This window comes from Arvicanthis niloticus, chromosome 3 (assembly GCF_011762505.2).
Source record: "Arvicanthis niloticus isolate mArvNil1 chromosome 3, mArvNil1.pat.X, whole genome shotgun sequence".
Taxonomy (NCBI): Eukaryota; Metazoa; Chordata; class Mammalia; order Rodentia; family Muridae; genus Arvicanthis; species Arvicanthis niloticus.
The window spans coordinates 127,116,399-127,143,321 of NC_047660.1; the positions used below are offsets into that span (position 1 = coordinate 127,116,399).

Here is a 26,923-nt window from a genome sequence, read left to right on the forward strand (position 1 = left end):
GTGAGAACACCTCTACCTCCAAGGCTGGGGTGGACCCCACCCTTTCCTTCTGTAAACACAATTCCTACCTCTCTTGTATTCCCAGCTAGAACTGGTGATTTGAGGGGCAAGTAAAATAAAGTCTTCAAAAGAGGGAGTATGTGGCCAGCCATTTGGGTTCAGTTCCCTGCCCTGCACAAAACAAAGTGTGAAGACACAGGCCTATAATCCCAGCACTGTGCAAGTGTGTTGGCCTGATCTGGGGCACAGCTGTAAAGAGAATACGTCAAATAACACCGGCGAGCCGAGAGCACAGGTTTAATACAGAAGGAATCAGGTGTGTAAAGTGCTAAAGAACATTTGAGAAGAAGAGGAATGTCGCTATACAGAGACTGTACTGGAAGTCAACAGGAGTTAATACATGGTCAGGAATAGAGGGTTAAAAAAAAAAAAAAATGCTAAGCATGATGCTGTATGCCTATAATCCATCCCAGGCCTTAGAAGACTAAGACAGGAAGATTGTAAGACTGAGGCCAGCCTGAGCTACACACCAAGACCTGTCAGAAATAAAGAAGAGAGGGGAGGAGACAGGGGTGAAGGGAAATAAAAGTCAAGTAGCATTTTGTATTAACTGTATCAATCTAATAAACTCCGGGACACCGGAGTGTCTAATCTAATAAACCCCTGGCAATCAAAGGATCTTTAAACATTAAAGTGCTAACGGGGTGGGGGGCGGGGGGAACTTGTAGTAATGAAATTGACTGAATCCTCTTAAGCACTGATATAGTCTTTATTTTTTCTTTTACTAAACTATATAAGGTGTTCCATTATGTTTGAAATGGTGACACAGTCCACCCGAGAAAAATAACAAATCTCACAAACACAGACAATTGTGGAAAAGAATTCCATTCTGAGTCTGGAGAGGAAGAGATCTCTAATAATAGTATACAGCTGACCCACTTTTAAAACGGTCAAGAGCTGGAAATGTTGTAGCTTAGTTGGCAGCGTGCACCTAGTGTGCATGAAGCTTTGGGTTCAAGTCCCTGCACTGCACAAACCAAGGTGTGAAGACACAGGCCCATAATCCCAGCACCGTGCAAGTGGAGACAGAAGGATCAGAGGTTTAAATCTATTCCTGTCTGCACAGCCAAGTTTGAGGTCAGCCTGTGCTACATGAGGCCCTGACTCAAAAACAAACCAAGGAAACAGACGATGTGTATACATTCCTGCCAGCTTTCTGCGACATCTCCGCAGCCTCTTTTCCTGCCTGTGCCGCCGGTATCGAGGGAAGAGCACACTCTTAGTACCTCTTGTGCCTCGTTCTGTGTGTGTGAGCAGACTACCTCTGCAAGAGCTCCTGTGGCAGGAACTGGGAAGGAAGCATGCAGTCACAGTGTTCTTTCACACTATGCCCTGCGATGCAGCCTGGGACTGCAGAGGCTGTGGACCTGAATGGGCAGGTCCAGAAAGGCTCTTCAGAAGTGCCACCTCACCCGAGATGTAAAGAATGAGTGAGACTCAGTAAAGGCTTCTGTCCTGAGTACTTAAACCATCACTACAAGACAATAAGGAAAAGACAGCTCGATAAAAGACTAGACAAGAATCTGGACAGACAAATCAGAAATCCAAGTGGCTAAAAGACATGTGAAACTGTATTGTAGTCATCAGTGATCAAGAACATGCATATTAAAACCACTACTACAAAACACCCAGAATAGCTAAATTTTAAAAGGGTGCCATGTTATAATCATTTGGAAAAACAATTGGCATTTTCTACTTAACTGAAGATATGGCCAGTGCCAGCATTCACCATGTGGTGCACAAGGGTGGCCAAGTCAAGCAATTGGGAATTCCCAAGCCACAAGCATGAGTGACCACTGGAATACAGACATCCACTAATAGTTTCTGTAAAGGACCAAATGAAAAAAAAAAAAAAATAGTAGGTAGGCTTTCTGAGCCATGTAGCCTCCATCACACCTCATCAACTCTGCACACTGTGTTAGAGCAGCCAAAAGGGATACAGCTAAACTCCATGGCCATCCTTTGCTGACACTCTTACAGTGCAATGAAAGCACAACTCTGCTCACAGGCAAGCCCAACACTGTGTGGTGTAGAGTGAGACACTGAGTAGCCACTGCAGGGGCCAGTTCCATAAGGCTCAAGACATCCACCGGTTGGCCTGGCAGTATAGCCCAGGGGCAGACTGCTCCTCGGGCTCTTGGTCTCTGCTTGACACTGAATTGTAGAGATTAGGGTTGTAGTCATTAGGGCTGGCACTGGCCATATCTAAGGGAAGATCAAGGCGTGCTTACTGCACAGTCAAGGCTCTGTATGGTGGAAAGAGGGAGCCAAGATTGGAAGTGGTGGAACGGGAGGTCTCCGGAGAGCAGGCCGCTTTCTCACTATTTCATTAAATAATCATTGCCTGAGAGTTGGTAGTTTTAAGTACGTTCTGTGCTTGTTTCCTGTATATGTTATACCCACCCTCCAGAGAACAGTTGAAAGAGTGGTTATGGATGGAGACAGAGCAAACAAGGCAGAAAGTCAGGGTGACTGAAGGCCAGAAGCAGGAGGGATTCTGTGGCCTGAGAGGGGCAGCACAGAAGGCAGAGAGGCACTTCCACACATGAAGGAAAAAGCAGACAAAGGCAGGTCACAAGATTCCCAACGTGCCATGAGTCTAATGTCATGTGTCCAGTGCCAAGCAAGTTAGCACATGCCTCTAATTCTAGCACTCAGAAGCCTGGTGCAGAATAATTGGCTCTATGTTCAAGGCCAGCCTGGGCCCCTAAGACCCTGTCTGAAAATACAAGAAGAAAGAAAAGAAAAAGAAAAACTGCCATTATGTTACTTCATCTAACAATACTGAGAGACTTCAGCAGTTGAAAGTTTCATTAATAAACAACTGTTGAAATGTTATTTACATCGTAGCCTGTTTCTTGATTTCTTAAATCACATAATCCTCTTACAGCCCAATGTCAAGATACTTATCGCTGGGCAGTGGTGGCACACGCCTTTAATCCCAGTACTTGGGAGGCAGAGGCAGGCGGATTTCTGAGTTCGAGGCCAGCCTGGTCTACAGAGTGAGTTCCAGGAGGGCCAGGGCTACACAGGGAAACCCTGTCTCAAAAAAACAAAAACATCAAACAAACAAACAAAAAAAAACAAAAAACAAAAAACAAAAAAAAAAAAACAGCAACAAAAAAGAGATACTTATCAGTTTAGCAGTGTCTAAAGCAGTGATTCTCAACCTGTGGGTCTCGACCCTTTCCCAGGGGTCACATAGCAGATATCCTGGGTACCAGATATTTGCATTACTATTCACAACAGTAGCAAAACTACAAGTATGAGGTAGCAAAGAAAACAACTCTATGGTTGGGGTCACCACAGCATGAGGGACTGTATTAAAGGACTGAAGCATCAGGAAGGCTGAGAACCATGATGTGTCTGATCTCATGTCTGAATTCACAAGTCGTCAACAACCGTGGTTCAAACCAATGATATTTTCCTTCCTGTGGCACTGGAGTGTCCCACTCTCTACATCTTCCTGCCCGGGTTCCAGCTCTGCCTCAGAAATTACTAACAATAAATAACCTCTCTCCTTGAGTTGCCTTATCAGGCAATAAATAATATCCACATCCAGGGATCAAGAACTGGACATGACCTGTTCACATAGGACTTGGCACTTCTACAGTTGCTGGGGAGAACATGCAGGTCACCAGGCCATTCTCCCCTTTAAAACTATGGCAAAGTTGCTTGCTAGAGTTTGCACATTTTGCTTTTACTTGAGATAACAGTTTTAGATGCATTCCATAAATACAAAGCAGTCCTTAGAGCTAAGCTGGCAGAAATGAACATATGTAGTTCTTATAGAATTATGTCGTCAGGCCCAAACTTTCAGTGTTTAACAATTGCTTGGCTTTATGGTGGAGTGTGCTTTGTATCTGTTTTAATAATTTAGGTTTTTTTCTTAAGGCCTCATGCTATTATATAGCCCAGCCCAGCTTGAGACTCACGTATGTAACACAGGCAGCTTTAGAACTTGTGGTAATCTGTATCAGCCCTCCAAATGTAGCGATGACAAGCATGAACCACCATGTCCCCTGACTGGCATGTAAAGGCTCACTCTTTGAAGCGTTTTAGCAAAGGAATATGAAAAGCTTCAACAGACATTTCATATTAGAACTTTGAGAAGAGACAATGGTGTTCAACCCTCAACATGTTTTAATTGTAGCAATGATAGTTTCCCTAGGGTTTGTATAGTTTTCAAAGCAATTACAGTAGCCCTGTAAGATACAGCAAGGCTCTTACAGATCATGTAGCATTAATTTACTAGTAACCAGCCACACCCACAAGGCCATAAACACCATTTGTTCCTTCTTCCCAAGTACTTGTGCAGCACTCAGGCAAGCAAGAAAGCTTACAGCTGCTGCTCGCTGCCTGGGCTGGCAATCCCCCCAAAACAACCACTACCTCCCCCTTAATCTCCTGTGTCTAGAGCTCTGATAATACTGCCCTTCATAAAGACATTAAATCAAAGGCTTGTCCTCAAAGGCTAGGCCTGTCATAGATATGTAATTACTTCACTCTTTGAGTGAGGTTGAAAAGTCCTTGCTGAGTGTGCCTGCTCTACCCTCCTCACAGTGAGAACAGTTAGATTTGAATACCTAACAGTCACCAACACCGTTGAAAACATTCAGATAGAGGGACGACATGAAAAGAAGTTCTCCACAAAGCTTTTGAATTTGGGATGGAGATTGACAACAAGACCCCTGGTCTACACACACACATACACAACAATGTGCACATATACATATATACACACACATATACACATACACACATGCATATACATACACACCTAATAGTGACTCTTACCAAGCCAGCCAAGCCAGAGAAGCAAGGCCAGTTCAGTAAAACCCTTGGACAAAAGTCAGACTGTTGCTCTTCATCAAATCCTGTCCTAGTTTGTCATCTGTTGATATAGTAAACACCATGATTAAAAACAACCTGGAAAGAAATAAGTTTATTTCATCTTACACTTGCAGTCATGACCCATCATTGAGGGAAGTCACAGCAGGTACCCTTAGGGAGTGTCTTAGGGTTTTACTGCTGTGTACAGACACCATGACCAAGGAAACTCTTATAAAAACATTTAGTTGGGGCTGGCTTGCAGGTTCAGAGGTTCAGTCCATTATCATCAAGGCGGGAACATGGCAGCATCCAAGCAGGCATGGTGCAGGCAGAGCTGAGAGTTCTACATCTGCATCTGAAGACTGCTAGCAGAATACTGGATTCCAGGCAACTAGGATGAGGGTCTTAAAGCCTACACCCACAGTGACACACCTACTCCAACAAGGCTACATCTTCTAATAATGCCACTCCCTGGGCCGAGCATATACAAACCATCACAGGGAGTGCCCACTGAACAGTCCAGACAAGCAATATAAACAAGTAACTGTAACACAGCACAGTGTACACAACGGAGGAAGGAAGGAGTAACTTGGGGTTGGGAACAGAGAAGGGGATAAAGGCTTTTTGTGGTAAGACAGAGTGACAGGTTCAGAACTCCAAGCCATCACATGTCAAAGTGAAGTGCACTAGAGGGAGGCTGACAGGAGGCCTGGAGATTTCGAGTGCCATGCTAACTGTCCCATTGCCCTGTGAGCCATTAAATGGCCGTAATTTTCTTTTAAATTTTGTACAACTGGCACCTAGTTCTAAAGATAAGTTTATGTTATATTTCATTCTCTAGCCTTTTTCACATTATTGTATAGTTCAGCTGCTTTCTTTTAAAAAGTGAGGGTAAGCCAGGCAGTGGTGGTGCATGCCTTTAGTCCCAGCACTTGGGAGGCAGAGGCAGGCGGATTTCAGAGTTCGAGGCCAGCCTGGTCTACAGAGTGAGTTCCAGGACAGCCAGGGCTACACAGAGAAACCCTGTCTCGAAAAAAAAAAAAAAAAAAAAAAAAAAAAAAAAAACAAAAGAAAAAAAAAAAGAAACAAAACAAACAAACAAAAGTCAGGGTTTCTAGACCAAATGTTTTAAACAAGAGTAAAGCCAGATGGGTAAATAAGCCACACAGACAGACAGGGCTGGGTGTTTCCCCGGAGACCAGATGCCTCTTCAAAGTTCAGGACTGTCTTTTTTGTTTTCATGTCTATTCATCATGATGAAGAAAATATTTTAGATGTAGAACATTAAACATTTAAACATTAGTTGAAATCCTAGAGGGAATAAAACGGAAGGAAATGGATCCATGCTGGCTGATGTAACTCTCTGTGGAGTGCCTCATTTTCGTTTGAGAAGCTGGGGTGAGTGCTCACTGCCATGGAACTGTTCCATCATGTGAGTGTTAGCATGAGAGCGCAGGGACTTCCTCTGACCCTTCTTCCTCATCTGCTTCTTAACCTTCTTCCTGTGCTCAGGCAATCAGCAACAATTCCGCACTGTGCTCCACTGGCCCATGCAGAGCCAGGCCAGCCCTTACCTGGAATGAATTTAATTTCTTCTTACTAATCAATTTTAGGTCTCTTTCTGGATAATAATAATCCTTAATTGTCCTCCATAAAATGAGACGTATTGCAGAAAATGGAGCTACTTCTAGAACTGGGGAGGCATGCCCTCCAGCTATGTACCAGCTTTGTGTTTTCTCCCCTAGTCAACACAAGTATGTTCTTAGAGACACTTCAATTACATGGCAGTTTTGCTTTTAAATTTCATCTATAGCTAGTTCTGTTCTTTTCTTTAATGATGTCTGTCTAGGAAATACAATTTCTCCCCTTTTTAGTTTTTAAACTAAAAAAGAGACTGTATCTTTAAAAAAAAAAAAAATCATGCATTTCTTTCAGGCATAGTGGCGCAGGCCTTTAATCCCAGAACTAGGGAGTCAGAGGCAGTCAGATTTCTGAGTTCGAGGCCAGCCTGGTTTACAGACCATTCCAGGACAGCCAGGGCTACAAAGAGAAACTTTGTCTTGAAAAACAAAAAGAGAATACTAATGCTACTAAAAATAATAAAAAGGAATCCTGCATCCCATCTTAGTCATAAAAACTATTGGCTCTTTAAATTATCCTTTTGATGTATGTCATTGATATCTTTTAAAGATGATACAGTCACTTAAATAAAAGCCTGCATAGTAATGCTTTTCTGTTGAAAAAGGAACATGTAAGGCATTCTGGTTCTAGACATATTGGCAACATTGTGTATCTATCAGTTGGGTCAGTCACCTTTGTTGTAGTCTACGGTCATACTACCCTGAACACATTTAATCTCACTTGAAATAGGAAATATATAACATGTTAGTATGTCTTACTCAAAATTAAGTCATATGGTTGTCTCTCCTGTTCACTAATATCGTCCTATACAGATGGAAATAAGGTAGAATTCAATATTACCAATGTAAAACTTCCTCTTCATTCTTGGTATCTCAGCTTCAACAAATCCAGAAGTCATCAAGATAAATTCAGTCCTGGATATTGTTGCAAAAGTGGAAGACTATTATCTTAAGGGCTATGTTGTTGGGGCCATTCACCCTGTTATACAACCTGTGGGGCAGCGAAAGCACCTCCCGGCAAGTCACCTGTACAGGGCAGTGCTGTCCCGGCTGAAGCTAAGGTAAGCACGTTGCTTGAGAAAAGTCATCTCGGCGGCAGTTGAGAGCAATGGCTTTCTTCAATCTATTTTTTCATGTTGTTGTTTTAGAGACAGGATTTCTATGTGTAGGCTACACAGAAAAAGCCTGTCCTGGGTGTGGGGGCGGGGGAGCAGAAAGTTTTGGAGGTTTTGTCATTCACTGCTGAAGATCAAATCCAAGACCTTGCACATTCCAGGCAGGTACTCTACCACTGAGCCATGTCCCCAGCCCCTTTAGTCTGGTTTATAAGAGGCAATAACTAACTACCCATGCATTCATGCACACACACACACACACACACACACACACACACAGAGGCACACGCGAGTATGTATGGACTTCAGCCCTTATAAGAATATAAATGTTTCCATTCCAAGCATTACCAAGCGCGCTTTTTTACATTTTTGACATTTTTACACTGTAGCAATGCTTATGTACTGACTACAAATTCCATCAACTGTGTATAAACGACCTTTCCTGCTTTTAGTGTGATCTAAGCTCAGTAGTGGCTACAACTTGGCAAAGGTTAGAGATGAGTAAAGAAAAAGGGGGAAAGACAGACGCGTTAATCTACATTTAAATAGGATTGTCGTGCTTCTGTGCTGGCTTGTGCTTCTGTCCAGCAACAGTCTTTTTAAATTAGGAATTGAAATCTCTGGAAGCTTAAATTAAGGTAAGGTTAAATTAAGTAAGGTTACAGAAATCACTGTGTGAGCGGCATTTTGTTTGAGATAAACATCGGGAATGAACAAAGTGCTAGCCTTGACCTTACTTCGAGTTGCTCTAGGCTTTCCTATGGGCGTAGCTGAAAAGCTGCAGCTTGCCTCTGACCACGCCCATGCTTGCCTCTGACCACACCTCTGACCACGCCCGTGCTCTCCTTGCAGCCCCAAGCATTCAGCAGCGGGCGGACAAAGGCGCGCAAGGCTTATGATAGAGGAGTGTCCGCTAACTTGTGAGACACAAGCGAACGACGCGGCAAAGGAACTCATAGACAAGGTACTTCGTGAAAAGGAACTGAGAGCGCCTTCCTTGGGGCAACTAAGAAACAATTTACTTTCTTACGTGAAAACCATGGGGAGCCCAGCCGTGGTAGCACAGGCCTGTAATCCTGGCACTGTGCAAGGGGAGGGACCATGAATGCAAGGTCATCATCAGCATGAGTTCAAAGCCAGCCAGGGCTACAGAGGAGGACCCAAAAGATTCAGAAACCAATGACTTAGTCCACAGAATTCAAAATGTAGAGCGTGTGAACCAAACTGTACGGAGCCTAAACTGCATTAGCCAAGATCCTATTGGAAGAGCATGGAGAATTGAGTACACTGAAGGGGTTGTCGGGTTGGTTTATGTAGCACAGACTAAGCAGGAGAGCGATGGCTACCTTCATGAGGGGCTGCATCATACCCAGTAGTAGCCCCTTCCACAAGACCAGATGCCTTGCTAGTCCCTATTGGATGCTGAAGCCTGGACGATTCTGGAAAGCCACTAGTCTTCAGCCCCTTTTGAAGGCTGAGGAAGCTAGGTTTTAATGTCAGCCAGAACCGGCAGCAGCAATTTGCTGCCAGCATAGAGAGCTTAGCAGAACATGAGGGCAGGAAGGCAGAAAGGTGGGGGTTTGGGTGGACCAAGCTTTGTGTCTCCATCTTCCTTTATCTGGACTGCCACCAGAAGCACCACCCACATTTAGGGTGGGTCTCCTCACTTCCATTAAACTGAGCAAGAGAAGTCTTCACAGGCGAGCCTTCAGCTTGGCTGTTAATCGACTCCAGATCCTGTCAAATTGACAACCAAGAATAGCCATCACATGCCGAGCGGTAGTGGCGCACGCCTTTAATCCCAGCACTTGGGAGGCAGAGGCAGGAGGATTTCTAAGTTCGTAGGCCAGCCTGGTCTACAGAGTGAGCTCCAGGACAGCCAGGGCTACACAGAGAAACCCTGTCTCAAAAAACCAAAAAGAAAAAAAAGAAAAAAAAGATAAAAAAAAAAAAAAAAGAATAGCCATCACAAAATCATCAATAAGAGGCAGCAGAACAGACCAGAGGGAGCAGAAGGAAGCTCACTGCATAGGAGGAGTTTAGTGACAAGTGTCCTAGCAGGAAAGGGTAAGGGAACCTGATTTTAGTCAAATGCTGAAGGGAACAGGCAGTTGTTATGTGGAAAGTAGATTCAAAAGTTTCAAATGAGATAAAATATTTTTCTTTTTTTTTTTTTTTTTTTTTTACTTTTTTTTTTTGGTTTTTTTCGAGACAGGGTTTCTCTGTTCTTTTTTTTTTAATATGAAAAAAATATATGAAAAAACAAAAAAAGTAGACACATTCAATTATGAATGGAGGTGTTAGCAAAAACAAATTATGTTTACTTTTTAAGAAAAGTTAACTTGAAAAGAGATGAAGGGAAAATTACAATAATGTATACTTTGAAAGCTATATAAATAAAAACTTGAACACTAAATGTAGATTGACTAAACCAGGAAAAACCTATATATCCATAAATATTCTAAATTGATGGAATTTTTGTTGAAAGTTGTTTTTAGTCACATTGACATTCGTGTAAGTTCTTAGCTTTTATTTGGTTTTTTGTTGTCTTTGGGTTTCGTGGGTTTTTCATTTGTTTTGTTTTTTTAAAACAGTTTCACTATGTAGCCTTAGCTGTCCTAAACTCTCCATGGAAACCAGTGGTTCTCAACCTCCCCAATGCTGCAATTCTTTCATACAGTCCCTCAGGTTATAATGACCCCAACCAGAAAATTATTTTTGTTGCTACTTCAAATCTGTAATTTTGCTACTGCTATGAATCGTATTATAAATATTTTTAAAGACAGAGGTCTGCCAAAGGAGACCCAGAGGTTGATTTTAGACCAAACTGGCCTTGAACTCACAGAGATCAGCCTAGCTATACCTCTGAATGCTGGAATTAAGTCAGATAGCAACACACCCAGCTAGGCCTTTACCTAATTTAAATATATAGCGTCAAGAACCCAAGGCACTTTCGTTCAGGTAAAACTTGTGAGACTGGAGTGAGGTATGCAGACTCACATCTACAGGCTTTGAGCATGTATGAGGCTGAGGCAGAGAGACCCTGGGTTCCAGACCAGCCTGGATTACAAAGATCAAAAGAAAGGGGGGTGAAGTTTGTTTCTGTTGCTGACATCAAGCGGTGAATAACAACTTGTGGAGGATCTCTTGTGGTTTGTGTCTCACCACTAATAGCTGTTAATGGTGGTTTCCCCCATTTAGGTACAAGGTTACCATTCTAGGTACAAGGTTACCATTCTAGGTACAAGGTTACCATTCTAGGTACAAGGTTACTATTCAGCTGTGCTGGTAGGAAAAGTCCAAGTTTTACAGAGTACACAAGCTGCTTACTGCAACTGTTCTGTTTGTTTGTTTTCTTTCTGGGAATAAACCCACTCCAGACAGCTTCTTTTGAAAACAAAAATGTTGGTACTAATTGAGTCTTGATAGACAGCCATCAGGGCACTTGTTTTGAACCTAACTTCCTGGACACAGTTGAAGATCTACTTAAACAGGAAAGCACTGTTGTTTCAACAATTAGCGTAGTGAGATTCTTCTCTAAGTGAAAAGCTTGAGGAAGCATACACGTGGGAGATCCCAACATTGCCCTGGACATGCACAAGAGCAATTGGTGCATGCCAAATATTATTTTCCAACAGCCACTTTGTGTGAGGACTTGATTGTCGAACAGCGAATTTTCAAGTCAAGCTTTAACAATGTATTGATGTCTCCTCTGTTTTTAGTCTGTGTCCTTGGTTGTAGTACTGAGGATTGAACATGCATGCCTCATGCATGCTGGCATCCTACTCTGGGCTAGAACCCACCCCTGACCATTCCATTTTTAATATTCAGTTTGCATTTTTTCCCTCAAGATTTTAAAATTTAAAAATACCAGCCCTCCAAGGCCGGCTAGACAGACCAATCGGTAAGAAGGCATGGCTCCCAAAACTGATGACCAGACTGCAATCTTCTAGAGCTCACATGGTAAAAGAAGAGAATTAACTCCTACTAGCTGTCCCTTGAGCGGTACACATACATCACACCATGACACACACATGTGTGCACATGGGCACACACAAACACATAGATAGATAGATAGATAGATAGATAGATAGATAGATAGATAGATGTAATTAAAAGTATTCATCCTCCAAGTTAAAATGGAAAAAACATCAATATATTTGTTCACAGATTTTTTTCCAGGAAAAAAGAATTATGTGTTATGGTAAGAAAGAAAGTTTTATTTGAATCTCTCCACTGAAACCAATACCTAGAGAAGACATTGATAAGAAATTTACCCTTCTTACTTCCAGAATGCCAAACCCTCTCATACTTCTCTCTTTTCTCCCAGTACACCTGGGGGGGGGTGGGGGGGTGAGGAAACTGTGTGGTTACATCTAAGTATCCATACAGTGTTAACTCTCGGAATGTAACTCTTAGAAGAATGAGGCCAGGCCTGCACAGTCTGGGGCTCTGGCTCCTGGCAGCCTCCACCTTCTGAGCTGGTTCCCAGAAGCTCCTTTGACTGCATTGCTCTTCACTTTCTTCAGTTTCCCTGCCTTTGAAAATCCCATTTCAGTGTCGGAGAGATGGCTCAGCAGTTAAGAGCACTGACTACTCTTCAAGAGGTCCTGAGTTCAATTCCCAGCAACCACATGGTGGCTCACAACCAACTGTAATAGGATCCAATGCCCTCTTCTGGTGTGGCTCAAGAGAGCAATTGTGTACTCATAAATAAAATATGTAAATAAATCTTTTTTAAAAAATTCCATTTCATTCTGTCAGGGTTTCCATATAACTCCAGGATAACACTGAAAACTTTTAGTTTAGATGTTTAAAACAGTGACCATGAAAAAAACAACACTGCTGAGCCAGATGCATGTCTTTAATCCCAGCACTCAGGAGGCAGAGGCAGGCTGATTGATCTCTGAGTTCCTGGTCAGCCTGGTCTACAAAGTGAGTTCCGGGACAGCCAAGGCTACGCAGAGAAACCCTATCTCAAAAAACCAAACAACAACAACAAAAACCTTCTTCATTTGCTTATTTAATGAGTATTTATAAAGACAGCAAAGAAGACACAGCCTTTGCCCTGGGTAGTACTGCCAGCTGAACACAGGAGAACAACACTGCCACCCTTAGGTCCTGGGCATTGTGTGCTTAGAGGAATTGAGATGACAATTTCACATGAATGAGAATGGACAGTACTGAGCATGGAGATCACTAGTACTAAGACCCCATGTTGTTTCACTGGTTTCACGCCCCCTTGCTTCAGAGACTGTTGACTGACAGGGTAAATCTGAGTATTTGGCCCAGGTCAGTGGCAGACATCAGGCATAAGCAGACTGAAAGCTTCATTATGGCTGCCCTGAACTGGACTCATGCTTTATATGTGCATATTTATAACAACTTGTTCCGGCCCGAGCTGCCCCACTCTTGGGGGCCAAAATGTCCCGGACTGCTCTGCTGCTCCAGTCCGAGGGTCAGGGTCTAGCAAGAGAGAGAGTGGGGGGAAGAAGGGGAAGAGACTCGAAGAATGGAGACAAACCAGAGTGTGTGGTCAAGTCTCGTTTACTGTCTCCCATTGACTATATATTATTATCTCCTTTATTGCCTCTCTATTGCAAGGAAATCCTGGGTATTTATAAGCACAAGCAGGAGAACACAGCTGAAAGCACTTTACCACATGCACCATGCAGCTGGGGGCACTAAACAGCAAAACAAGATATGTGGGATAAACAAGATGTTTGTCAGAGTGTGCTCAGCTGTTGTGGGCTGTTGAAAACAAGTCTCTTGTCAGGGTATATGGCTCGGGATGGCTGCAAGGATGATAGCCGCTTTCTGCTAGGAGTCAGCTCCCAACGAGAACTGATCTTCTAACATCTTTCAGAATCAACTATGTGCTTTTTGCTTTTCAATGGATGTCTTCTTTAATAGTGAGGTTGTATTTGTTTCAGTTATTTTGGGAGTGTTCTGGAATAGTCTTTAATTTTGCTCCAACTGGAAAGACCATTGTTAATAGTGTCCAAAACCCACGCTGTAAAATTAGTAGGTCTTGCCAAATGTGGCAGAATTTCAGGGGAAAATGCAGTCCTGTTTTTATCATTTCTAAACCAGATCAGTTCTGTTTGACAAGTCCTGCTGACACTGAGACCGGATCTTGGGGATAGTGTACTTCAGGGGTTCTCAGTTGTCTTCTAGGTGTTCCTTGGTTACTAGTCAGTTTACTGTCTTCTAATGGCCTCTTCGGGGACTGAAGGTTAGTAGGCTGGGTCACACATGGACTTACCTCAGTCCTGCCATCTCTTTAAACCCCAGATCAATGCTGCTGCTAAAAGAGGCATGAAGTTTGTTGGTCTTGTCTCACAGTGCTACTTGCCATCTAAGCACTGTAATGGAGCCAGCCATGACGGGGCTGCAGAGTCGGGGCTCCACATGAGACACGGTTCACAAGACAACTGCAAAGGCTGGAACGAAGGAGCCCTCGGTGGACACTTGTCGGAAAGTGGAGTGGAGGAGGAACCACAGCATCAAAGTGGACAGCATCGGACCGAGGGGAACAGCAGCCCCGGCTACCCTAACCCAAAGCACGGAGAAGGTAACTGCGTGCGTAAAAAAAGGATGTATTCTTACATCCCCAACTATAGAGTTATTTTAAAGAACTACAAGACAAAGTTAATGTCAGAAGATCATAAGGACAGTGAACTAATCTAAACCTGTGGTTGTTTTTAAGTTATTATAGCCAGAAGTACGGCAGGACAATGTTTCAGACATTGGTTCTCCTGGTGGTCCAGAGAGCCAGTCGCCCTCATCCTCTTCTCCAATGAAAGCAATGACTTGACTAAGGAAGCAGATTGGTAAACAGCTCGTGAGAATTTCAGGGCAGGCCTTTCCTGTTTCGTGTGAGCTTTTCCCCCTTGGAAACCAAGGGACTCGCTTTGATCATCGATAGACTCTATGACAATGGGACATGACAATGAGCCAGTTAGTGTAACAATAGTACCCACCGCCAGAAATAACCGCAGACAATAGTTTTGTTCTTCTCAGCCAAGTCTCAAGTTTTCCCAAGAAATTGAGAGTATTTTGCTCGTTTATTTTTGACTGTGTAAAAGTACCCTGACATCTTTGCAGGAATGTTTTTTTTTTTTTTTTAAAGCAACATCAAAGAAAACTAAAGACTGGGTAAACTGTGAGTTACTATGGGCCTTGGAGATGAAAGCCTCAGTTTCTTTCTATAAAGGAGACAGTGGTAGAGCCTCTCTCACTGGTTGTGAACTGGTTGTTACCTGGCACAAACGGAACTCCAGCAAGTTGGCGGATGTTCCCAACCTGAGTCTGGGCTTTCTGGTTCTGAGACATGTTCAGTGTCCTAGGCTTCCATGTGAACACTATCTTCTAGAGAAAGAAAGGAGATGAATTTGAAACAGTATACTGTTAAGGTTATGCTGGGTTGGCTTCTTTTTGCTTTTTGCTTGTTTGTTTTAGGTTTTTGTTTGTTCTTGTTGTGGTGGTGGTGGTGGTATTTGAGCTGAGGCCCAGACCCAGGGCCTCGTGCTCGATAGGCAAGTACTCCATCACTGAACTAAGTCCTCATCCCTGTTAAAACATTATTTAAATGGTAAAATATTTACACAGTAAATAACTGTACATCTAAAAACTAAAAGCTTTCTTGAGAACAATAAGTACCAGGTTCATCTTAGCAGTTATTTTTAGAGATTGGAATTGGAGACTATAAACTGCTAGACACACAGCTGGTTCCACTGTGTCCATTGTCTTATGTCTGTGAAGAAATAACTCAAGGCCAGAGTGTTGTAATGTTAACATTTGATTAGACTGTGCTGGGGTGGGAGGGGGTAGAGATGACTTAGTCAGTAAAGCACTTGTTCCACAAACGCCAAGCCTTGAGTTTGGTGAGCATTTACCCTATAAAAGTCAGATGAGAAGTGCATGCTTGTAACCTCAGTACTGGACAGGTAGACAAGATGGCCAGATCATAAGCCATTGGTCAGTTAGAGACCCTAACTCAAAACCTAAGGTACAGCCTAAGGTACAACCTAAGGCGGTGGTGGCGCACGCCTTTAATCCCAGCACTTGGGAGGCAGAGACAGGCGGATTTCTGAGTTTGAGGCCAGCCTGGTCTACAAAGTGAGTTCCAGGACAGCCAGGACTACACAGAGAAACCCTGTCTCGAAAAACCAAAAAAAAAAAAAAAAAAAAAAAAAAACCTAAGGTACAGAAGAACTCAGACAGTTGCAACATCATCCTCTGGTCTCTGCGTGTGTATGTGCACCCAAACATGGGAACACAACACAAACATGTACACAGATATACACACATATTTTTTTAATTGAGCAGTGGCTACTTTTATTATTTTCTATATTTGTATGTTTGTAATGTCTCATGAAGAACGAATTGTTTAAGAATTTTGAACAGTAAGATTATGTTCTTCTCTGTTCCCTGAATGCCTAGCCCCAGATAATAAGCTGTACATGGTCTTCAATGCTTTTGAGGAGGATTCGGCCTGCTGGACCTATCAGGAAGGCGTCCTGTCCATGAAAGTGACGAGGAAGGGAGCTGTCATCAGCGCGCTGGATGCCAACTGGCTAGAACTAACTACATTTTATTATAAGCAAGGCTTCTCTTTAATTGACTCTTTCGTGAACTGGGAGACGCCTAAGGGTGAGTTTTACATTAGTGATGTGTCTATATGTAAACAATCTGGATTTGGATCAAAACTGATGAAAATACTTTTGCCTTTCTAGTTCTATCCCTATAAGGATGGCTATAGTTCTTTGTAAAACTATATTTCAGTCATTGCACAACTTGAATTCAAAGGCTTTGTCTAGCGAGATGGCTCAGCAGGTAAAGGAGGTTGCAGCCTAGCCTCGAGCCCCAGGCCCACGAGAGAAGAAAAAGACCCAGTTCCCCAAGCAGCGCTCTGACCTCCACATGGATGCAGAGGCATGCACGTGGCACACATGTGCCCCCATACACATACAGTGAACATACAAGAGAGATAAAGAGCTTTCCTGGAACTCAGTTTGTAAACTAGGTTGTCCTCAAACTCACAGAGATCCTTCTGCTTCTGTCTCCCACTACCTGGCTAATTTTTAAAATTTTAAGAAAAGTTTAACTATTGCTGGATGGTGGTGGCTAGCCAGGGATAATAGTGAGATCCTGTCTTTTAGTAAAACAAGCCTGTTGCACCTTTAATCCCAGCACTCTGTAGGCAAAGACAGGAGGATCTCAGCATTCCAGGCCAGTCTGATCTACAGAGCTAATTCCAGGACAGTCAGGACTACACGGAGAAACGTCATCTCAGGGAGGGAGGGGAGGGGAAGAGAGAGCTTTACTATCTTTAAGAGCAAATGGAAACCCCATGCAGGTGTAGAATTGTAGTGTAATGTTTGCTATTGCATAGGAGCCATTAGGAATAGACACACCACGGGGGGGGGGGGGGGGGGCAGTAGAAATTTCCAGGTGCAGTATACTACAACAGCCCAGTCAGGAAGCTCAGGACAGCATCCTGTAGTTAATATCCACATTTGCTGTATTATCCCAACTTGTAGCAGTAGGCACAATGTATGTGAATTTATGGTTCTCTATAATTTGTGCAGAGAAGAGTTTAGCCGGGCAGTGGTGTCACACACCTTTAATCCCAGCACTTGGGAGGCAGAGGCAGGTGGATTTCTGAGTTTGAGGACAGCCTGGTCTACAGAGTGAGTTCCAGGACAGCCAGGGCTACACAGAGAAACCCTGTCTCGAAAAAACCAAATAAATAAATAAAATAAAATAAAATAAAAAACAAAGAGTTCCCCCAAAATAACTTTAACAGAGATTAGTGTTCAAAGAAATGAAAAACAAGCGGTGGGCAGCCAGGGGGGAACACACAAGGCGGGAGCCAGGATGGCAACAACAACAAGCTCAGTGAGGTCGGAGCAAAGGGTGAAGGAAAAACCAGGCCTAATGTCGTGAGACCACTCTTTTAAACCAGCCTTCTGATGCCTTCCCTGGTGGCAACAGATGCTGGGATGGAATTTAGCAAGTCCAGGAGTCATGTTCTAGAAGATCCTTTAACTGAAGGCAAGGCTAACAGCCACACCCAGGGAGTGCCACAACCCAGTGCCCTATAGAGATGCCTGGCACACAGCAGGTGCTCAATAAATACTCCTCCGTTTTTCTGGTCACTGGAAGTTTGAGTGGGTGGACAGTGGCTGTTTCCCAATGGGGGCGGGGAGTATGGAACTCACTTTGTGCTGCTTTAGACACTAGTGAGCACATTGGTGCAGCACCAAGGTGACACGGGAGCTCATTTCTGATGACTCGTCTTTCCTGGCATGCAATTTGTGTCATACTTTCAGGACAGATCATCCCTTTGGAGACTGGTTTTTATCCCTCATGCTGTTTCTCCCCCTCGTCTCTGTCTTCTCTTTGCAGTGTCTAAGTTGGAGACATTCCAACTTTTGGTTAGTAAGAAACTGCCTAAGGAAAAGCAGGAATATCCTTTTCAGTCTCTCTCAGGCATTCCTGCCTTGGGCCTGGCCTGATAAAAGTAAAATTAGCTACAGCAGTTGCTTAGCCAGGAACCATCTGGGGCTTTAGTTCTTAGAGCCCCAGGGAGGCTCTCCCACTCTCTGCAGCTCTGGAATGTCTTCTCAGACATTCTTCCATGCAATCTTTGCCAAGCCTCTACCCACCCACCTCAGTCTGTGGGGTCTGGACCCTGGTGTGTCACTAGGACTTTCCGAGGAGTGCCCAGGGTCACTGCAGAGGGGAGACTGACCAGTGTCCATGTCACTGTGAGAAGCCAGTGTGAAGAAGCAGGGCAGAATTGGATTCTGTTTTGAGTGACGCCTGCCGTCCCAAGCACACAGGGAAACGATGCACATTTACTACGCGGCGCTTCTGCCTTCATCACAAATATTGTCAGAAGTCAGCTCGATACGGAGAAATGGAAATACAAAATTCAACGTTGCCCAGAAGCTCAAATACGTTGGCTCACAAATCACATGGAAGAAAATGCTTCAAACAGTGGGGGAGGGGAAGGGATATACTGAGCCGTTACCTACCTCACTGAGCATGTCAGAGCTGACGAAGATCCTCCCCTGCAGTGGCCTCCAGGAATGGGGGGAAGGGGGGGAGGGAGAGGGGAAAGAGAGATGGAGAGAGAGAACAGTGTGTCATGCTAGGACTTCAGAACACGTGTAGATAAAAACGTCTCCGGGCAGGAGGGGGCACCATGGATTTTTGACAACCTGATTGTCCTGCCTCCATCCCACCCCACCCCCCAAAAAAATAGTGGCCATGGGCTAGTTGGCTGGGAAGCTCGGAGTTATGCCTTGTTAAGGGTCTATGCTGCAGGCAGAAAAGAGGGGAGAAAACTCCTCCCCCATTACCTGGAGGTAATTACCCATTACCATGTTGGTCCGCACAACACTTTCCTTGCTGCTCATCCTTGCTGCCACTTCTGTTGGTGGAATGTTTCAGAAACTGAGAACTCCCTCCCAGAACCGTGGCCCTAGTGTGAGCACTGAGAGAGCCACCTAGGGTCTCACTCTGTAGTCCAGATTAGCCTTGAACTCAGCAGAGTCCCCCAGCCAGGTTGTTTGTAGTCTTTTTATCTGGCTTCCTTTGTATAACATAGTTTCTTTGAAATTCACTAACAATGTTGCATTACAATGAGCCTCGCTTTTATCTCTGTGTTGTTTGAGTTGTCCTTGCTTTCTTTTAAACTAAAGGGTTTAGAAATGGGTCGGTGGGATAGTTCCCAGGGTTAAGGTGTTTGCAGACGTGCCTGATGGCTGCGATCCACACAGGACAAAGAACTGGCTTCCCTAAGTTGTCCTATAAGCACCATGGGTTGGACACACACTAGATAGGTAGGTAGGTAGGTAGGTAGGTAGGTAGGTAGATAGATAGATAGATAGATAGATAGACAGACAGACAGACAAATCACACACACTAGATAGATAGACAGGTAGATGGATAGATAAATAGATACATGTAATTTTTTAAATTTAAAACTTATATCTGCGTTTGGTAGCACATACCTTTTAATCCCAGAGACAGATCTCTGATTTTGAGGCCAGCATGGTTTAAGAAGTTCTGGGCTGGGTTGGAGAGATGGCTCAGTGGTTAAGAGCACCCCTGAGTTCAATTCCCAGCAACCACATGGTGGCTCACAACTATCTGTAATGGGATCTGATGCCCTCTTATGGTGTGTCTGAAGACAGCTACAGTGTACTCATATAAATAAAATAAATAAGTCTGAAGAAGAAGGAGGAGGAGGAAGAGGAGGAGGGGGAGGGGAGGAGGAGGAGGAGGAGGAGGAGGAGGAGGAGGAGGAGGAGGAGGAGGAGGAGGAGGAGGAGGAGGAGGAATGGGAGGAGGAGTAGTAGTTCTGGGCTACTTTGTCTCCAAAACAACAACAAAAAAAGTTACAAGTACTTAGCCTCCAACATTGAAGTCAGGAAAAGGTGGTTTTCACATTGTAAAATTCTAAAGGAAAGAGAGGCAGGATATAAGTATGTAATTACTACAATATAAAATTATTTTAAAGTTCACATCCCCATTCTAAAAAAACTTCTTGAGATAGCAGCTCTACTTGTCAGTTCTAATTCTACTGTGTGGTGCTCAACAGTAGGGACTAGTCAAAGGAAAAGGGGCATAGACCAAAAATAGAACCAGTTCTAACTAGTAAATTATACTTTACTGTGTTTCTATGAATTATCTTTTCTTTTAAAAAAAAAAAATAAAAAGTGCATTCTCTGCTGCATTCTGCCCTAAATGTAAATAGTATTAAAAAAAAAAAAAAATCAAGCCAGGTGTGGTGCCACACACCTTAATCCCAGCACTTGGGAGGCAGAGGCAGGCGGATTTCTGAGTTCCGGTCCAGCCTGGTCTACAGAGTGAGTTCCAGGACAGCCGGGGCTACACAGAGAAACCCTGTCTCGAAAAAAATCCACTCCCTCAAAAAATATAGCAAGAATCAATTTGCTATCAAATTCCAGTCTCTTTAAAAAAAAAAAAAATTAAAGCTATGATACTAAAAATTAGTTTTTTCTTTATCTTTAAACTTAAATTGAAATATCATCTGAAAACTGTCATCCTTTATTATTCAGAAAACTACCAAACAGGACATTTTAGCAAATTATTTTTAATGGAGAGGATCACAGTAAAATAAAAATTGTGACGATGAGGCGGGCGGTCACTCACTCTGATGTGTTTATAAAAAGGTACAGAGATAGGAAATATGTTCTATGGATGGGTATGGTAAGGTGTGGGGGAAGGGGGTGTCTCTGCAGGCCCATACTGAGGCATCCCTTCCCCCTGAGGGACCAGCCACACGACAGTATAATATAGAATAGAGTTTATTCAGGGCATGGGGAGGAGAGTTAAGAGAGTAGTAGAGGCAGAGACAGGCAGAGAGAGAGAGCAGAGAAGTAAAGGCCAGCCATGGGCACAAGAAGTGGGGAAGAGAATGGAGAAGGGGCGAGGAGACAGAGAGGGAACAAGAAGGCAAAAGAGGAACAAGAGAGAAGCAAGAGGTCAAGAGAGGGAAGAGGGGGCAAACAGCCCCTTTTATAGTGGGTCAGGCCTACTGGCTTTTGCCAGGTAACTGTGGGGGTGGAGTTTAGACAGAATGCTAACACTCTGTAGACCAGGCTGGACTGGAACTCAGAGGTCCACCTGCCTCTGCCTCCCAAGTACTGAGATTAAATGTGTGTGCCACCACCACCAGGCTCTTTTTGAGGGTGGTGGTGGGTGAAGGAGAATGTTTGTTTTAAAATGAATATATTTACCAAAACTTGTGGTGTATGACACATATTTATAGGCAAAACAAATTTCCTCATTATAATTATATATATATATATATATATATATATATATATATATATATATATATATTATAGTTGCAACAAAACAGTTCTGTTTTCTATGACCATCAGGGAAACTTGGATGTGACATGTGCTACAGAAAACCCACAATGTTTACCTAGCATAGGACCATGAGAAAACAGTGTCTTCTATTGCAAAATAGGAGGCAAAAGAATTTCCATTAAATCCTTTAGTTTAGGCCAGGTGGTTATTGTCAGCTACTCAAGAAAAATGCAGAGGGGACTTCCCTTGAAACTTCCTTCCCAGCAAGAGTTCTGGGACAATGACTTCTGTTACCGGCTTCCTGTCTCTGTTGTGGGGTCTTGGGACTTTTTTTTTAACGCACTGAGGTAAGGAATTGTTAGGTGTTTATAACGTGTGTGTGTGTGTGTGTGTGTGTGTGTGTGTATGTGTATGTGTGTGTGTGTGTTACATGTGATACATATGTGTACTTCCCAAGCATGTGTATGTGGAGACTAGAGGTCAACGTCCAGTCATCTTTCTCATCTTTCTCTGTCACTCCCCACCTTACTTTGGGGACCAGGTTCTCTCCCTGAACCTGGAGACTGTCATTTTGTCTAGGCCGTCAAGGTCAGCAAAGCCTGGCTCTGCCTGTCCCTGCTCCCCAGGGCTCCACCTTTATGTGATGCTGGGGGTTAGTTTCCTGCCTACACTTGCACTTAGCCCACTGAGCCGGCCCCCTGTTGATTTTAAAGCTCTAGTTTTAATATTATACCTTCAAGTTCAAGAATTAACATTTTCATGTTTTCACTGGTTTGTATAAAACAGATCCGAAACCAAAATTTTATTTCAAGGTGAAGGCTTCTTGGATTGACATTGCATCCTCGGTCACTTCATCTAATTTTGTTTCTGCTGTGGTAGTTTCATGTGCATGTTTGGTTTTAATTCAGTGAACTATAAAACTGTCTTTACCTATGGAGAAAAAAGAAAATCTTAAAACAGAAGCACTCAACCAAAATAATTTTGCTTTGTGTAAGTGGGTCTTCTCTGTAAGGATTTTTTTATTTATGTGTATGTGTCTATAAGTGTTCATGCACGCATACTCATGTCTGTATATGTGCAAGCACCCATGGAATCCAAACGAGGGTGTAGGATTCCCCGAAGCTCAAGCTACACACAATTGTGAGCCTCCCAGGGGGGCTGGGAACTGAACTCCATCTTCTGGAAGAGCAGCAAGCATGCTTACCTGCTAAGCCATCTCTCCAGCCCATCTTAATGTTTCAGAACAGCATTTCATGTATCCCAGGCTGGCCTCAAACTTGTTGTGTGGCTGAGGATGACCTTAAACTCCTTATCCTCAGATCTCAACTTCATAAATCCTGGGATTACAAGTGTGAGCCACTTTACCCAGCCTCTGTCACTGATGCTGGAACTGAACCTGGGCTACACACGTGGGAAAATGGCTTCCAGTTGACAAGATTTCCCTCCAGCTTGCTACCACAGTTACCCTAGGGATTTTGGTGGTCCTCAGAAACAGCTGTAACTTACATAAGACTCTTCTGAACTGTATCTTTCCCCCCCACAGGGGACCAGTTACCCAAATCTTTGGAAGGCTTTTTTATCTATGAAGAAGAAGGGCCTGGCGTCCCAGGTTCGAACAGGAGAGGAAATGACGCCATTGTAGTAGAACAGTGGACCGTCATTGAGGTGAGCTGCAGTTTCCAACCGTCTGCTTTCCTCTTGTGTGTGATTTTATGGACGCTCCATGCACATTTCCAGGTCCATGCACATCTTCAAACACAGATGGTTCACTCTCACCAGAAGGTCCTCAACAAAGAATTGACAGACTTCTTCCATATTGTTTCCAAACATTTCAGTAACGTAGCAAAAACAGCTGTCTGCACCTAAACAAAAGTAGGTTCCCCCAAATCTGAGATTCTAACCCTAGACAAAACCCCTGGCTCAGAAGTCCTCACTACAAACCAAGCCAGATGTGTGCACACAGCACAGCCATAATCAGAGGTGGCACTGCTGCTGGGGTTGTGCGTTTATGAATTCAGATGTCATCAACCACTGCCCTTGAGGTAGACAAGTACCTTCGGATACCTCAGTCGAGTGTATGAGGTCCTCACAGACAGGGTCTTTCCAGGAAACATTTTGACTTTCTGGCCTTACAAAGACCATAAAGGACAGAACTCATTTTCAGAGAAATCATAAACCCCATTGAGAGAGCTGGGGAAGGTGGGTCATAAGTAAAGCCGCAAGAGAAAACACTCCAGTGGAGCAAGAACAGAGGCCACACATCCAGCCTGTCAGCTTCCCTGCCGCCCGCAGTCTCCCACTCCAGTCCCTCCACCAAGGCTGCTGAACCTACTTGGTAAGCTTTGTGGATCAGACGCCCTAGGGAGCTTTTAAAATGCAGATTTCCAGCTCTGTGCTTTAGAATCTGAGAGCCATGGCTTTCCCAGGACCCAAGAAAGGCCTGAGTGGCCACCGTCCACTCGCTGTGGTTTTTAGAAGGCAGCAGTTGCAGAAGTTGACATTCTGGAGGCTGCATGGGTCCCATAACACTATATCCACCGGACACAGAACCCCCCATAAACACTCATCCCCCCATTCATCCTCGCTACTGTGTCGCGGGCTGTCTTTGCCCTTAGAATGTAAGCTCTTATGCTTATTCACACAGGGCTGTGAAATCAAAACAGATTACGGCCCCCTGCTGCACACCCTGGCTGAATTTGGCTGGCTTCTGACAAGCGTGTTGCCGACACCTGTATTGAGATACGACAGGTAAGGCCGTGTAGCCTCACCTACACATCTAACTCTACAACCTGCTCATCTGTGCGTAAATTAACCAATGCTGACTTAAAGCCCACGAGAAATGCTTCTAGTGTGGTTTCATGGGATTTAGAGGTCAGCAGATCCAATCCCTTTGCTTAGAGGGTGGGTCCCTGTCATTTGCATTGCCCCAAGTGCCTCAAATATACAGACATTTGAGAAATCTGCAGGGGCTTCTAAGAAAACCAAGGAGTTCCTCTGTCTGAGCCATGGATCTGCACACAGCTCAACAACCTGTGTGTCTGTGCCTTCTTCAAACTGCTTTCTGTTTGTTCTGCTTGCTTTTGAGTCAAGGTCTTTCTCTGTAGCTCTGGTTGTCCTGGAACTCACTCTCTAGACCAGGCTGGCCTCGAACTCACAGCTATCCACCTTCCTCTGTGTCCTGAGTGTTGGGATTTAAAGTGTCTGCCACCACCATGTCTGTTTTCTCTGTCTCTTTTTGATGTTCTCTTAGGTGCATTTGGCCTGATACAGTTAGAGTTACAGCCCTTCTGAAGTGTGGAAATCCTGAACCTTTCCTTCCTCTTCCCTGAAGGAAAAGTATAGTTATTTCTTGCCATTCATTCGGGGATCCCAGCTGGGCTCACTTCTAAGTATTTCCCACAGTGCTCTGAATGAATGGGCAGGACATCTGGCAGCCAGCCCACCTCTGCTGAGCCCCAGTGGCATTTCCTGTATCCGGTCAGGATCAGTTTAGGAATGACAGGACTAAGCCTAAGGCTGGATCTAAAATATATTGCGATCCCAAGAAGACCTTGAAGTAGGAGTAAGCTATGAAACATGAAGCCAGACTCAGCCAGTTTGTGCTCAAACTGCATGAGATCCTACCCTGCAACTCCGTGCTTTGGAGATGCCCTCTATGAGGGTTGTATGAGGGGTAGCTGTGTGGGTGCTCTAGAACACAGGGAGGGTGCCAAAACTTTACCATCATGCAGATTTCTCCTGTGCCCCAGATCCTCTAGGCACCCTGGAACCATGGAAGTGCCCTTACTGTCTACGAGGATTTTTCTTTATATGTTATTAGAATGGCGAGGGGGCTAATTGCTCACTAAATATGCAGTTATAGAATCCTGTCTGTAATAATTGCTAAGGATTTGGGGGCTTGGAGGGATGGCTCAGTGGTTATGAGTCCTTCTACTCTTCCAGGGGTCCCTGGTTTGATTCCTAGCTTCCATGTGGTGGCTCCAGGTCAGAGGATCTGACACCCTCTTCTGGCCTCCTCATGTACTGCATGCATATGATGTACTTGCAGACAAAAAAAAAAAAAAAAAAAAAAAAAATGCCCATACACAAAAAATAATTTTTAAAACTTTAATTTGTTAAGGGATTTTAAAGGTAAGTTTTAGGACAGTATTAGAGAATAATCCAAAGTGTATAGGTTTCAAATGTGTCTAGCAACCCTTGGACCAGCTTCACAGTGGTTCTAAAATATATTTGGTTCTGGAGACTATCATAGGAAAAGGGGGAAGGGGGCTTCTTTGCTTCTATTCAGTTTCTTATTATTTACTGTTTTATAATAAAATTATTATTATTTTATAATAATAAATCACTCTCCAGAGATTTTTAAGTGAAATTAAAGAGAAAACGTCTATCTACTAGTGAAAAGCATCTATGGCGCCTGGTGCTGAGGTCATTTACGAGAGAGTCGTGTTTACATCTCATGTAGTGCTAGCGCATAGCCAGGGGCACGCATTCTGGTTGGGGCCGGTCAAGCCATGAGTTCTGTAATTTAATACAGTAATTAAGCAAGGAGGTGCTTTAGTCCGTAGGTTGGTTCCAAAGAAGTATTGGAGAGAAGAGAGATTATGAATATGAAATAAAGCTTGATGCCCAAGTCCTGAGGAGATTAAAGAGCAGCTTCACAATTTAGTAAATCCTTTCTCAAGAGTCTGCTGCTGCTCCTGGGCAGAATAGAGTAGAAAATGTACTTGAACAAAAGGGAAAGTGAGCCGTGTCCTACTTTCTCCTCAGACGCCAGGAGCTTTGTATAGTTTGTTTATTTTGTTACTTGGGTCCTTCTGAGTACCCATTAGTCACTTTGTCACTGTGACAGGACTCCTAGGAAAGTGATTAAAGGACAGATTTGTTCTGGCTCCTCACTGCTCTCACCGGTAAGCCACGCCCTCCTTCCTCCAATTATGCCCCGCCTCCTAAGAGCCCATTCAGCCACGAACTTAAGTGTTGAGGAAGTTAGCACCCAGAAGACCCAGTCAGGCCCCACTGGACCGCCACCTGGGGAAGAAGCTTCACATATGAGCCTTTTCTGGAGAGACTTCATATCCAAGACATAACAAATATAAAATGAAGATTAAGCGTGATGCTGTTCACTGGTCATGAGGATTGTTGAGAAAAAGTCCTGAAGACATTTGGCTAATAAATGAGGGGACTATTTGATATTCTAATATATGTATTAGTATATAATTATAATAATATAAGAGCTATTATTTGGGGACCTAACTCTTTAGCAGAACCAAATTCCTAAGAGGTTGAAATCAGGTGTCCAAGCAGGATAGGATGGCCTGTGCCAAATCAGAATGTTCCAGAAGACATAAGGTATGCAGTCCATCATGCACTGGGAATCTTGAGCAATAAGGCAACAGAAATAAGTAATATCATAGAGATG

The 26,923-nt window shown here is 43.7% G+C and overlaps 1 protein-coding gene across 2 annotated transcripts in view; it reads left to right on the forward strand.

Annotated features, from left to right (window-relative positions):
- Rftn2 (raftlin family member 2) overlaps nucleotides 1–26,923 on the forward strand; it is a 51,683-nt gene that overhangs the window by 4,555 nt on the left and 20,205 nt on the right. Inside the window, exons 2-7 of one of the 2 annotated variants that reach the window (XM_034498956.2) lie at nucleotides 7,411–7,594; nucleotides 8,501–8,612; nucleotides 13,943–14,222; nucleotides 16,094–16,303; nucleotides 23,048–23,169; nucleotides 24,149–24,252. In XM_034498956.2, coding sequence (XP_034354847.1) covers nucleotides 7,411–7,594; nucleotides 8,501–8,612; nucleotides 13,943–14,222; nucleotides 16,094–16,303; nucleotides 23,048–23,169; nucleotides 24,149–24,252 — 1,012 coding nt within the window. The remainder of the gene's footprint in view (nucleotides 1–7,410; nucleotides 7,595–8,500; nucleotides 8,613–13,942; nucleotides 14,223–16,093; nucleotides 16,304–23,047; nucleotides 23,170–24,148; nucleotides 24,253–26,923) is intronic. The other variant, XM_076931900.1, reaches the window with a different exon arrangement.